The 15224-nt window shown below is 33.4% G+C and overlaps 1 protein-coding gene across 9 annotated transcripts in view; it reads left to right on the plus strand.

Annotated features, from left to right (window-relative positions):
- The window catches only part of LOC105486047 (periostin), a 35373-nt gene that overhangs the window by 13529 nt on the left and 6620 nt on the right, over positions 1 to 15224 (plus strand). For 2 of the 9 annotated variants that reach the window (XM_011748726.2, XM_011748728.2), the window contains exons 8-20: positions 29 to 241; positions 844 to 978; positions 2434 to 2582; positions 4243 to 4379; positions 4950 to 5080; positions 5585 to 5715; positions 5820 to 5922; positions 6026 to 6093; positions 7126 to 7171; positions 10268 to 10348; positions 13431 to 13520; positions 14214 to 14303; positions 15052 to 15129. In XM_011748726.2, the coding sequence (XP_011747028.2) occupies positions 29 to 241; positions 844 to 978; positions 2434 to 2582; positions 4243 to 4379; positions 4950 to 5080; positions 5585 to 5715; positions 5820 to 5922; positions 6026 to 6093; positions 7126 to 7171; positions 10268 to 10348; positions 13431 to 13520; positions 14214 to 14303; positions 15052 to 15129 (1452 nt within the window). Of the gene's footprint in view, positions 1 to 28; positions 242 to 843; positions 979 to 2433; positions 2583 to 4242; positions 4380 to 4949; positions 5081 to 5584; positions 5716 to 5819; positions 5923 to 6025; positions 6094 to 7125; positions 7172 to 9941; positions 10203 to 10267; positions 10349 to 13430; positions 13521 to 14213; positions 14304 to 15051; positions 15130 to 15224 lie in introns of those variants that run through there. The other 7 variants (XM_011748729.2, XM_071081462.1, XM_011748727.2 and 4 more) reach the window with 4 other exon arrangements.

A 15224-nucleotide genomic window follows, 5' to 3' on the forward strand; every position in this document is an offset into this window, starting at 1 on the left:
AGCGAACTGTTTTTATTGTGTTCTCCAGCTCTTATGAAGTATCACATCTTAAATACTCTCCAGTGTTCCGAGTCTATTATGGGAGGAGCAGTCTTTGAGACGCTGGAAGGAAATACAATTGAGATAGGATGTGACGGTGACAGCATAACAGTAAATGGAATCAAAATGGTGAACAAAAAGGATATTGTGACAAATAATGGTGTGATCCATTTGATTGATCAGGTCCTAATTCCTGATTCTGGTAAGCAATGTTTCTTTTTGTTTATTTTACTTACTATAATTTACTAATTATGCTGTCTCAAAGAGTAAGTCCACGAAAAATGAATGTGCAGTATAAAGAATGTCACGCAAAGCACTAACACAATAAATACTGAGCTACTTGCGTACTCCATAGACAGGCAGTGTAGTGACGGGCACTCCATGCGTGAATCTTTGGCGTTCTAGGGTTTCTGACATGTAATATTTATAAAGGTTTTCACAGTGCCAGAGTTTTTCTTGGAAACAGAAGGAAAGATCTAACCAAATGGTCAGCTTTGGATAAATGAAAAAGCTATGGAACTCACAGCGTAGAGAGAGATGACAGATGAACAATACAGAATTAAAGAAACATGTAGTAGGAAGACAGAAAAATATTTTCCTTCAGAAATTCATTGTGATTATCAACCCCCGCCAAAAAATGGAAGTGGAACTCTCTTATTAGGGAGCGGGAGGATGTCTTATCACATTGACGTTGAAGTAAATAGCTTATAATATTAGAAAACAGTCAGGAATTGACTTCCTAGTTTCATGATGGAGATAATAGCAATGATGACATTGTTGGGATGGTGATGGTTTATTTTTCAGCCAAACAAGTTACTGAGCTGGCTGGAAAACAGCAAACCACTTTCACGGATCTTGTGGCCCAATTAGGCTTGGCATCGGCTCTGAGGCCAGATGGAGAATACACTTTGCTGGCACCTGTGAATAATGCATTTTCTGGTATGTACTGGACACTGTTGTTCCTGCTCTCTGCCTACACTCTTTAATTTGTGATGATTGTTTGCAGTAAGAAATAAGAGAGGTTTCATGAGGCATTGATTAGTTCCTGCACTGGCTACACATACAGTGTGTTAGCACTGCATTGTCTCTACTAAAATGTTCTTCATTTCAAAACATTTCATTATAATGGAGAATAGCCTACAGAGAGTGAAAGTTTGTAATTAGGAGTATCCACGCCAGGCGCAGTGGCTCACACCTGTAATCCCAGCACTTTGGGAGAACAAGACAGGTGGATCACTTGAGATCAGGAGTTTGAGACCAGCCAGGTCAGCATGGTGAGAACCCATCTCTACTAAAAGTACAAAAGTTAGCCAGGTGTGGTGGTGCGCTCCTGTAATCCCAGCTACTTGGGAGGCTGAGGCAGAAGAATCGCTTGAACCCAGGAGGCAGATGGCGCTGCTGCACTCCAGCCTGGGCAACAGAGTGAGACTCCATCTCAAAAAAAAAAAAAAAAATTTTTAAAAAGCATATTCAGTTTCTCTGTGAATCTAATATTTCCAGCACAATAAGAATGCATTGATAGATCTTTAAAAAAAATAAACTGATTTGTTTATTTGCTACCAACATATTTAGAAATAAATAGGTGTATTTTGCATCTCAAAATTTGGACAGTAAGGGTGTCAAATTATAAATAAATAAAATGAAGAGACCATTATACACTTCCATATCATGATGTAAAACAGTATATATAAAATTTCACCTAGTTGTTGCTATTCACAGACCATGATCAGATTCATGCAATCTGCCACCTTTCTCAGGACAATGATTTCACAGACATATTTAAATTGTTGGCAAAATTTATTAATTAAAAATAGGTAACACAATTTTTTGTTTTTCCAAATGCTAAATTACAGTATAAAAAACATTGAATTCCTAGATATCCTGACTTTCCTTTTTGTAATAATCCTGCCCATGTGTTTTGACAATAACCCATATTTAGGAGATTGTTTGCTTTGATTCTCTTTCCAGTAATCAATATTAATTTACAAAGAATTCATCAATAGTTCTTTCATGTGACTAATGGATATATCTAATTATCATACAAAACCCTGGCCACCATTAAGGTTTAGCATTTGCCAGTGACCACTATAAAACTATGTAGCCCTTACAGAGATGAAGCTCATTGCTTGAACTGGTTGGAGCTGTATTATTGTCATTTGATACAATAGGTCACAGAGTTTCTACTTGAATTGAATTGTCAGCTTTTAGCATTTAGTTGACTCATGTATTATATGAGTGCAAAATCCATGATATATTATATATTATATACTATTATATTATATATTGATATTATATTATTAATGTCAGGGATTATCTGTTTACATGATTCTCTCTTACCAGGAGAAACTTTAATGTTTTCTAAATAAAATAATGCTCTTTCTTAATTATTTACAGATGATACTCTGAGGATGGATCAGCGCCTTCTTAAATTAATTTTGCAGAATCACATATTGAAAGTAAAAGTTGGCCTTAATGAGCTTTACAATGGACAAATACTGGAAACCATTGGAGGCAAACAGCTCAGAGTCTTCGTATATCGTACAGTAAGTGAATCAGAACAAAATAGTCTGTCAAATGACATGTCAAAGAATGCTGTTTCAATGAATATTTCACAGAATTTTATGAATGTGGTTCTAACAGCGAATATTCACAGAAGCATCAGGGAACTGGGTAGCGTGGGTGAAAAGACTGTGAGCAAAGTCCACAACAAGTGCTATGTATTAAAAACTCAGGCAGTTAGATAGTTCGCATGTGTTTCATTATGAGTAACTTTGTGTTCTAGAGCATCAATTATTTTAAATTCCAGAAAACGGTAAATTTTTAAAATAAACTTTTCATTTGCAGAGTACTTTACAATTTTCAAGGTAATTCTGTTCTCTGCCTACACACCATTTTTCTTTATGATGACTGTTTGCAATAAGAAACAACAAATACTTTACAAGGCGTTGATTAGTTCCTGCACTGGCTATACATACAGTGTGTTAGCAGTATACTGTCTCTACTAAAATGTTCTTCATTTCAAAACATTTCATTATAATGAATCAAATATGCAAGGTGGCCTCATACTGTAAAATAACCAGTTGGCATCTGAATATCTTTTGAATGGCTTTCAAGATAAACCTTTATTGACACATAGAGATTTCTGGACTCTATAAAAGGGTCTTAATGTACTTTTTTTTTTTTTTTTTTTAAGAGACAGTTTCACTCTGTCTCCCAGGCTGGAGTGCAGTGGCACCATCATAGCTCACTGTAACCTTAAACTCCTTGGCTCCAGGGGATCCGCCCGCCTCAGTCTTCTGAGTAGCTAGGACTATAGGTGCACACCACCACCCTGACTGATTTTTTAAATTTAATTTTTCTTGAGTCAGGGTCTCACTACATTTCCCAGCCTGATCTCAAACTTTCAGCCTCCAGTGAAGCTCCTAATTTGGCCTCCCAATGTGCTGGGATTATAGGCATGAGTCACTGCACCCAGCCCTAACGTACTTTTTGCTGCAGGAAAATTTATAGAAATATTGCTTATCAAAATTACAGTGCAGTACTTGTCCAGATAACACGTATGGCTATAGCTAAAAGACTTCACAGGAAGTCAGGCATTACCTAGAACCGAATCTTGCACAAGTCAGCAGCTCCCTACAGCTACACAATTCCAAACATTTTTAAGTATGCATTAAATGTGCTGCACTTTAAATTTTATATATACAAATATATATGTGTGTGTATATATATCACATTTGTTCAAAAAGCTATAAATATGTCAAAGATTTGACTTACAATGATGAATAGAGTCTTACAGTCAAGAAAATAAAGTAAATATTTATGAAGATCATTAAAAGCACTAAAGTGAGGAAACCTTACAGATAGTATTGACCAAAAGAGGGTCTGGAGAAATAGTTCAAATCTGGATAGAAATTATAAAAATTGTAGAAGTGGGATTCCATGGAACTTTTGTAATTTATTGACAAAATTACCTGCCTGATCCATAGGGTAGCTTGACTTTTAATAAAAAACCTGTCTAGGTAAGAAGTGTCTTGTGAGTTTGTGTGAGCCATTGAAAACAGAGGAAAGAAGCTATTCCCGTGGCCGCAGACACTAGGCAACCTCTCAGAAGGGCCGATCTGGAAATTGAATTATGTAGTTACATCTATATGGGAAATTTCAAGCAAGGAAAAAGATACCCCATACTTTTCTTTCCTTTCCTAGGCTGTCTGCGTGGAAAATTCATGCATGGAGAGAGGGAGTAAGCAAGGGAGAAATGGTGCTATTCACATATTCCGCGAGATCATCAAGCCAGCAGAGAAATCCCTCCATGAAAAGTTAAAACAAGATAAGCGCTTTAGGTAAGCCTATTAGTGGCACCTCCACAAAGAATGAGAGCTATTGGCATATTTTTTTTCATAGGCAGTATCCCAAAAGGCATTCAAGTCTCCTATATGGTTGAAAATGGAATTGAGAATAAAATGTTCATACAAGTGTTTTCAAAATTGATATATGTTTCCACTGATACTTTCTGGTACACCGTAACATGATTTCGTGTGTGAAAACAAATCTAACAGACTAAACTACTCCTTGATATTTTTCTTATAATTAGTTTTTAGAAATTGATGGTATATATAGCAAAGTATTTTGTGAAGTATTAAATGGCAAAAATGCTTCTTTTTGTTATGTGTGAACTTGTCAAGTTTTGTAGGATGAAATCAGATGAAAAAATTTAAAAATTATATTGTATATTTCAATCCTTTTTCATGATAAAACTTTTAACAGGTAAATTGCATTTGAAACATGTGAAAATGTATGAGCAGTTCTCTCATGCTTTCCACAATACATGGATTCTATTCTATTACATGCACTGTAGGTGAATTTGCCTAAATCTAAATCTGACAACGTACATATACATTCTTCCCACCTAGCACCTTCCTCAGCCTACTCGAAGCTGCAGACTTGAAAGAGCTCCTGACACAACCTGGAGACTGGACATTATTTGTGCCAACCAATGATGCTTTTAAGGGAATGACTAGTGAAGAAAAAGAAATTCTGATACGTAAGTAGAAGTGAATTCCAGATATTTTCCCTTTCATTTCAGGATCTCACTTCTTTCTCAAGCTTTCCTGTCCAGATGTCTGCCTTAAAAATGCCCCCTCCCTCTCTGGTATTCATGGCTAGCTTTAGTTTCCTTTTATTTCCTCCACTTGGGATGTGTGGAGGGTCACTCAGTAATGTTTTTAAACTGCTTACTGTTGGGCTAGATGTTCACTTAATGTGGTTTCTATGAAAGACCATGTAAGTAGGGGACAAAGAAGAAAACAGTTATAATTTACAAAATAATTAGATGTTTTTCTCCCAGTAAGTTGGGTTCTATTTTGATTAGGCTAATTGAAGTAACTGTGTGTTTTGACATAGCGTTGGTATCTACTTGAGAAAATAATGACATTATGAGAAAGTACAATATGGAAAAAGATAAAGACAAATAAATGTTTTGTTTCTTAGTCCTTGTCTATCAAAGTGTCACATTATTCAATAAAAGTATACATATATTTTCCTCTAGGGGACAAAAATGCTCTTCAAAACATCATTCTTTATCACCTGACACCAGGAGTTTTCATTGGAAAAGGATTTGAACCTGGCGTTACTAACATTTTAAAGACCACACAAGGAAGCAAAATCTTTCTGAAAGAAGTAAGTTGTCTAGAAGGAATTTATGATAGTGTTCATCCATCATTAAGTTAACTAAATATTCATCCTTAATTAAATTTCCTCATTGAAATTGCCTATTTTGACAGGTAAATGATACACTTCTGGTGAATGAACTGAAATCAAAAGAATCTGACATCATGACAACAAATGGTGTAATTCATGTTGTAGATAAACTCCTCTATCCAGCAGGTTTGTAATTATTGAACTCATTGATGGACTAGTCTTTTAATATGAACCTAGATTTTTATTTTATGCTTTTTTACCAATATTCATTTAATATTCCTCTTCATAGACGCACCTGTTGGAAATGATCAACTGCTGGAAATACTTAATAAATTAATCAAATACATCCAAATTAAGGTACTAAAAGTTACTTGATTTATTTCTAATGTCTAGAACACATATTACAGGTTTAACATAACAGACTAGAAATGTATGCATTAATAAGTAAATATATACTGGTCTTGGATTGCTCTTTGTTGTTTATGTAACACTGGACCACCTGTAGAGAAATGACATCATTTCTTCGTGGTTTTGTTCAACAAATATCTATCAAAAGCTACTCAGGACCAAGTATTGTATAAAGTGTTATGAAAAGTGTGTATTTAGGGCCGGGTGCGGTGGCTCACGCCTATAATCCCAGCACTTTGGGAGGCTGAGACAGGCGGATCACAAGGTCAGGAGATTGAGACCATCCTGGCTAACACGGTGAAACCCCGTCTCTACTAAAAGTACAAAAAATTAGCCAGGTGTGGTGGCGGACGCCTGTAATCCCAGCTACTCGGGAGGCTGAGGCAGGAGAATGGCGTGAACCCGGGAGGCGGAGCTTGCAGTGAGCTGAGATCGCGCCACTGCACTTCAGCCTGGGCGACAGAGCAAGGCTCTGTCTCAAAAAAAAAAAAGAAAAAGAAAAAGAAAAAAAAAGAGAAAAATATGTATTTAAATTGGACATGGTCTTTATTCAAAAAGTTTACAGTCCAATTTAGAAAAATAAGATGGTACATAAATATTTATATCATTCAATATTTTCACTGCAGAATATAGAGGAAAGAACATTCACTTACAAAAAATTGTCACTAATCACAGATTAAAGGCAACGGAATGTTTTTCTTCTTTGTAGTAGCAGAAAACATAAAGTAGTGTTTAATAAATATATTTAACTTTGGATAAATTATTCTATAATTTTTAAATCTCTGAATAATGAATCCAATGATTTTTATGCCATCTGACCTGATAGCATTGATTGGAAGATGATTTATATGAGGACTTCACTTCTATTAAATGTAATAATAGCTTCACTATTTTTACTTTAGTAAGAATTAAAATGGTGCCATGGTTTTGTTAACACAACTATCACAGTTCATGCTAATAAATATAAACACTTATTTTCAGTTTGTTCGTGGTAGCACCTTCAAAGAAATCCCCGTGACTGTTTATAGTAAGTATATAATAAATATTGGCCACATGGGTTGCAAGGTATGAAAAAAGAAAATACATTTCTTTGTATTTACAGAGATTATTGATAATCTGGTATTTAGAATTCCAAACTGCGGCCAATCTCATTTCACTTGAAAAAAGGTTTGTGGTCTCAGATAACCTTCAACTCCAATGAACCTCTTCCCTACTCATTGGAAAAACAGGAACGATATGACATGAGAAAGATGGCAAAATATAATATTAATGTGGCAAAGAGCCAGGAAAAAAAAAAAAAACATATAAAGGGAAGAGATGGCGAAAAGACCCTCTACACATATCTGAAAATTCAGATGTGTGGACACAGAAATGACCTTAACAAAGACTTGTTGTTTACGCCACGCTCAAGCCCCAAGCTATCTAAGGGGAGGCTGAGAAGCACGTGTTAAAGAATACCAATGTTTCTGAAGTGCCAGTTCAAAAACTCTCCCATCCAAAACTGGACAAAGAACAGAAAAGTCTGCCACGTGACAAATCTAAAGTTTCCAAATTCCAGGGTTCTTTGATCTCTGACACTACCAGATTATCAAAATTAAACCTCTACTATTTAACAATGGTAAAGGGTACTTCATTCTCATAAGTGTATCTAGTAGGATATCTTTTCCATCATGGCTTTTTCTTTGTTTATCTTTTATCTCCTTTTTTCTTTCACTGTAGCTTTCAAGCAGAAATCCTTTTCATTTTGTTTTGGCTCTGTAATTAAACACTCAACATGTATCAGTAGCTAAAACATTACTTCAGTCCCCACATTTATTCTGGCTAGAAAATCATTCCATTTTATACCATGAGCATCCAGTCATTTAATTAAGAAAATTTCGCTTAAGGTTTATACTAGATATGGAAAAGGAGTAAAGCCAATTTAAGGAGCAAAACAAAATGTCTGCTGCTCTTGTTGATTCAATTATGTAATAATAACATGCAATTCCAGCATCAAGCCAGCTCAGCACTGTATTAAAGATGTAATTGGAATAGTTATGATTCATCATGGGAATACAATCTTGTAAAAAATATGTTTTCTGAAAATTAAGCAATCCTTATGGGCTCTATTCATCAGACATGTTATGTCATCTTTCTTCAAAGGTATAAATATATACATATATATATATACACACACACAACACACACACACACACATTTCCACTACATTTCTTTAGCTTTCCTTCTTTACCCATGTTAGTTTCACTACTTTCTATATATGTGAATGCAATATCTTGATTACAATGAGCAAAAACATTATAATTATTTTCTCCTACTAAATTGCATCCTCACTCACAGAGAATAAGCCACATTTTATTAAGATACACAAGCTCAATGGTCCTTCCCTACCTACCCAGAGGCCTTGAAACAGCTCTAACATTTACATTCCAATGTAAGATGTTTCTTTTACTTCTCCTTAGATGGTATGCTGTTATTAAGAAGTATTTTTAAATAGAAGTAAAGATAAATTAAACCAAATTTTCTATTTTTATATTTCATTGACTTGTTTCTAAAATGCCTTTAATTTTTTGCTGCATATTATCCTCATCCCCAAAATAACATCCATTTTAAAGTGTATAGTTGAGGGGAAGGAAGCTGTTTTGGTATGAGTTGTCAAATATGGAACATTTGACCTGGAGAGGGCTAAAATGAATATTTAATCCTCAGAACTTCACCTGTCAAAACTATTTAAGTCTGCAGAAAATCAAGATTGAAATGAAAACTACCAACCAACTGAACATTCAAAACGTCAAATTCCTTAACATGATGTAAAAAATGTAAGCTAAAAGTAATTAATCCATTTTGATAGTAGCAATAGAGACCCCTGTATATTCGACCTTCATGGAAAGGTTCTTCTGTGGCAAGACCACCTCTGGAACCAATACTTGAACATACAGATTTGTTGTATTTTAGAGCTTCAAAATTTGAGATCTTAAAATACAAAACTTAATAAGGCTGAAACAGTCTCTATAAAGGTTAAGAACCCCCCATTAATTCAAAAAGTTGACACAGCTAAACATCTTACAGCATGAGGTGAGAACTGCAGAAACCGAAGCTGTGCTAGCATCTCACCTCTGCTGTTTTGATGTGATCTGGGTACACAGTTAGCTTCAGTGTGGCCCGTCATCTAATAGAACCATCTTTCAAGGCTTTTCATTAGAAATGGCAAAAAGCCAGTAGCTCTGGCTTTGTGGCTTCAGAGGCACATTTCCAGTTAATCAGTACAACCAAAGTCAACCAAATAGTTGAATGGTATTTAATTTAATTTAATTTACTTTTATTATAGATCCGGTGGTACACATGTAGGTTTGTTAGATAGATACATAGAGTAATGCTGGGGTTTGGGCTTCTAGTGAACCCAACACCCTAACAGCAAACATAGTACCTAGTTCAAAGACTATTATCTTACTTAGGTAGATGACACATGTTTAAAATATATACCTTTAAATTAAAAAAAAAAGAAAAAAAATAACAAAGCTGAAAATTAAAGACATTTTAGCCTATAACTTAAATACTGATCATATCATGTTTGTTGAAAAGAGCTCATGTCTGGCTGGCTGAAATTTATTCTTACTTTTAAGTATTCTGAACTATGTTTCATTTTTTTCCTTTCTATGTCACTGTTATCAGATGCATGAAAAACATTTTAAAAGGCTTTTTCTTTCATTTTCTTTTAATTGAGAAAGAATCCAGCAATGCAATTTAAGATATTATGAATTGCATGACATTAATCATATTTGTCTTCTGTTGCAATGCAGCCAGTATTTTCAAGAAGTACAAAAGAAGGTAAAGCGCTTTAGTGGTACAATTAAAGATTACAGATTTCTAGACATAATTCCTCACTTTGTGAGTATATATTTCACTGGATCAAATTCAAGTAACTAGACTTCAGAGTTCAACACCTGGACATCAGAAGATATTATATTACATACCATGAATATTTCCTGTATCTGACTGCCTGAACATATTACCACATACTGTACCTTAGTATCCTACAGAGATAAAAAACGAAAAAAAAAAAAAAAAAACCTTTCTTCAGGTTTTTATGTAAATATCTTTCATGTTCCACTTTCTATACTTTCAGCAACTAAAATTATAACCAAAGTTGTGGAACCAAAAATTAAAGTGATTGAAGGCAGTCTTCAGCCTATTATCAAAACTGAAGGTAAAACTCAATGTTGTACATGGTTCCTTTTATTGTAAAAACATCCATAAAAATACTGATTTCTATGAATGTATCTACATTCTTTTAAAAACTAACATGTTAAATGTTATATAACCAATATTGTACCAATGGCATGCTCATGTAATTGCAGAATGCGGAGTGCAAATTATTTAGCAAAGTAGAGGATGCATTCCTAATACTTTCAGTACATTTGCTTGTACTTGATTTAATTTGAATCTAATTGGCATTGCATTAACTTAGTACACAGATACTCAGTAAACAAATACTTTTTTTTTTTTTTTTTTTTTTACTTTAGTCAGACTCCTTTAGGCTTTATACTCTTTATGTTGCTTTGTTTCCAATCTACCACATGTTCTTTTTTATAACAATACAAGAAGCTCTTCCAAAAAAAAAATAAATAAAGCATAGGCATTTTTCATTCTGTAACCTAAGATAGCGTAGAAGCTATGTTTAATGAAAGCTTTTAAAATTACAACCACACGAGATATTTTTCAATCAGATCATCAGAACTATAAAACAAAATGAGTAGTTTATGCAGTGAATTGATTTTTAAAATACTTAATTCCAGTCCTGAACATATTCTTACATACAGATGTACACATTATATGAGATATATAAATACACACACACACTTCTCTTCTGATGTTTCAGACTAGAACAATAAATAAGCAGTTACTTTTCTCTCTACTCCTACTACGTACGTTAGCCAACTTCAACACCTTTGATGTTACTTTCATTTCATGTATTTTAATTATGTCCAAGGATCACAACTTAATTTTTTTTAAATTTCCATGTATAAGCGTCTTAATGTAGCAAGTTAACCAGAGAAAAGAACTAGTTATCTTCTTTGTGCTGTAAGAAAGCTAGAAACAGTCTTCCAAAAAAGGAGAACAGTTTATATCTTTGATCGAATCTTCAGAAAACTATAATTGTAATTACGTTTGTTTTTGCTATTTCTTTTGGTGGTTTGAGATGGTAACCTATTGAATACTTTTATCTATATTTTTAAAGTAAGCCATTAATTTAAATTTATACATTGAAAACACATAGGTAAAAACTTATTTCCTAGCTAATTAGTTATCTATGTTAGTATTCATTCTTGAGACTTAAAATTGAGTTATTCCTTGAAATCTAGCCTTGTTTTAAAAATAGTATAATTATATAATTGACTTTCTATAGTGATGAAGAGAATTTGGTATTTTAAAAAGAAATTAAATTAGAAACTTTTGTTGAAAAAATGTTCCTTGATCATTGTAATGAAACATGACACAATGATCTTTGATAAGACAATTGATTTTAAAATCAAATCTTGTCCTGTTTTTAAAAATCAGATTCCCTAAAATTTTGCACTATAATTGTGCACAGCTTCTTTACCTGAAATTATTTACATATACCATTGTTCTTATTTTCAAAGATTCTTCTCCTTTGAAGCTTCTTTATTCAGCTCATTTATCTCCTCAATCTTTTTCAGTAGGATTCTATCCCACTAATCTTTATTCAGTTAAGATCACACTGGAGTGTCATCTCTACATGGCTTCTTATAAAGGGAACATGGACAAAAAATGGAGTTGTGTCACCTACTCATTAATAACTTGAGTTCAGAAATTACACTCCTGTGTAGCATAATGAAGAAAACAAATATTTATCTTAGTAGAAATTTACAATGGTCCAGCTTCCAAGACTGCTACTGGCATTTCCTTCTTACTGTTTGAACAATCATAGATTTATTGATGACTTTTAAATTCTTATGAAATAAACTCCAGGACACAATTTTAAGGTGCCTCTGATAAAAGATGCATAACAGCATTTTAGAATTAAGAATAAATCAGCTAAAAATTCAACAAATACTTATTGAGCAGCTATTGTGCTGGGTACTTTCCAAGGTGTTGGGAGTGAATAGGAAAACAATTTTGAGAAAATCTTTTTTCATAGAGCTTAACTATAAAGGATGTCTCCAAAATTTCAGTTTGGCTTTTCTAAAGAAATATTGATTTAGATATTTTATTAACTCATTTTTGGTTCTTAAATTCCTTAGGCATACCTTCTTTTGAAGTTACCACACCTTAAAAACCTGTCTTTATGTTTTGTGCTCAATATCCCCTGGCCTTATATATCAAATATTATGGCATGAAATACTTATGGTTTCAAAAAACTTTAATTTTCATTATTTTGGATTGTTCTAGACCGGTTTAGTTTTGGTAATCATGTACATTGACAATTTCTGAACAAGCAAAAAAAAAAAAAATGCTCTCAAAGATAAGCAACAGTTTCATTCCACTATTGAAGGTTATTACAGTATGAGTTAAATGTACTGAACTTATTTTCCTTACTCCTCTGTGAAATAGTCTTAATTAACTAATGTAGTAAGCAGCTTTCTAACCTTCAAAATGATTTTCTGTGGTAGCAAAATCATTTTGCAAGTCAAATGCAACACTAGTTTAACTTTGCATTTGAAGGACTGTTTAACTATTAATTGGTTAATTTTGTATCATTCCCATATAGAAGGTAAGTACTCAAATTCTTTTCCTCATAAAACCTGACATTCAGCGTCTTAAAGGTAGGTATCCATTTGGTATTTTCTTATATTCACTCCTATACCCACTAAATCAAAAATACAAGGTACTGAGTGATTTTAAAACTTAAATGAAAAATTTTAATAAGGAAAAATAGACAATATCAGTATGATAAAGTGGGATCTACACCAGTTATCAGAAAAACACAAATGTGTACATACTGCATGATTTGCAAAGTGTAGCCACATATAATATTTTGCATAACCATACTTTATAACTACCAATAAACAGATGGATTTATCCATCTGTTTAAAAGCTAAAGCAGATGCAAGTAATTTTAGTAGCACACCAACAGACTAAACTTTTTGTTCTCATAACTGTTGTCTACTTTGAAGACAATGGGAAATATTTAAAACTGATTTCATAGAGCCTGAAACCACTTTGACATTTGAGTTGAGTAACACCGAATGTTGAAATAAATGTCCTATTCCGGTAAATTTAAAGGACTGTTTTAACATGATAATTTGTCTCCTAAAATAATGTCCCAGGACCCACAATAACAAAAGTCAAAATTGAAGGTGAACCTGAATTCAGACTGATTAAAGAAGGTGAAACAATAACTGAAGTGATCCATGGAGGTGCGTTCCATATGTTACCTGGGGCCGACTACCTTCGCTGTGATTATTTTGAAATAGTGTTGGTTTAGAAATATTGAACATCTGATATTTTCTCTTATTTTATAAAAATTGTGGGAATTATTTTCTCAGCTATGAGTTCTTATTAGCTGGTCAGAAATAAAACATAGTTAGCTTTTAATGGATCTAGTTGGAATTAATTTATCAATTAAGTCACCAGGCCCAACAAAATGTCATGATTTTTGTATACACAAGTGAGGATTTTGGAATAAAATTGTAACACTAATGTCAGTATAAAAGGAAACATTAGAAACAGTAGGAAAAAATGACCATTGTTTAAATCTCTGTCTAATAAGCCACTCCACTGCTAGGATTTATAGTAGGGCTTCCCATTCCAATGATATAGAACTCCCTGGATTCTCACTCTAGCATTCATTCCACATCCAGAAAACAAGTATGACATGGAGAGTTAGCATGTCAAATGGCCCTCTCTCTTAACCAAGGTTCAGGACATTGGCTGTTACCTTTTAGATCCCTATTGATGTGATTTTTTGGGGGATATGTCCTAAAAATGTTTATGATTGAATCTTAAATGGTAATATTTGTAGAAATATAGTTAATCGTTACATTGTCTAGCTTATGGATATATAGTCACTATATGAGGGTAAATCAAATGCATTTGTATTCCCCTTTTAGAGCCAATTATTAAAAAATACACCAAAATCATTGATGGAGTGCCTGTGGAAATAACTGAAAAAGAGACACGAGAAGAACGAATCATTACAGGTAGACATTAATTCCATACATGGATCTATGCCTAGATTATAAAGATCAAAGTATGGTTAATCCCCAAAAACAAGAATCATTACAGAAACAAGTCATTTTCATGGTGATTACTAAAGTTACTTCATATTTTGGCAGATATATTATTCTAAATATGTAATCCATGTTTTACTCTCGATTGAAAATTTGTAGACAAATCTAAAAGCATTTTTATTACATATATGCATACATACATTTAATATGATATACCATTGATATAATATACCATTTTCACTTTACTATTTATTAATGAGTTAGAGGACCCGAGAAGAAAAGCCATTTCCTCATGTGAGCTTCTATTAATCTTAAGGTCTATACATCTACATGCCAAAATAGAAACAAGTTTATACAAAGCAATTGATCAATAATTTTAGTAAACCTCAATCAGACTTCCAAGCTAGTGCCCAGTTAGCCTAAATTAGCCTAAAATTAGCCTAAAATTCTTAATTCAGTTATTCTTTAAGTATGTTTAAACAATTAGTGAGCAAGTATGGCTCGTGCCACCTATTTATGGAAATAAAGTTTTATTGGAACACAGTCTTGCCCATCCACTTATATAATACCTAAGGCTGTTTTCACACTGAAGTATCAGAGTTGAACAATTGCAACACAGACTACGTGGCTTACGAGTGGAAAATACTTACTCTCTGTCACTTCTCAGAAGAAGTTTGCCTACTTCTGTTTTAGACCTTTTTCACTGTCTTTCTCATAGGTCCTGAAATAAAATACACTAGGATTTCTACTGGAGGTGGAGACACAGAAGAAACTCTGAAGAAATTGTTCCAAGAAGGTCAGCATTTCTAGAAAAATAAGAATGTGACTTTACCTAAGCTATCCGTATACAAGTCTAAAATAATCTGTGAGGCATTCTACATGTTTTCTACT

This window comes from Macaca nemestrina, chromosome 16 (assembly GCF_043159975.1).
Source record: "Macaca nemestrina isolate mMacNem1 chromosome 16, mMacNem.hap1, whole genome shotgun sequence".
NCBI lineage: Eukaryota > Metazoa > Chordata > Mammalia > Primates > Cercopithecidae > Macaca > Macaca nemestrina.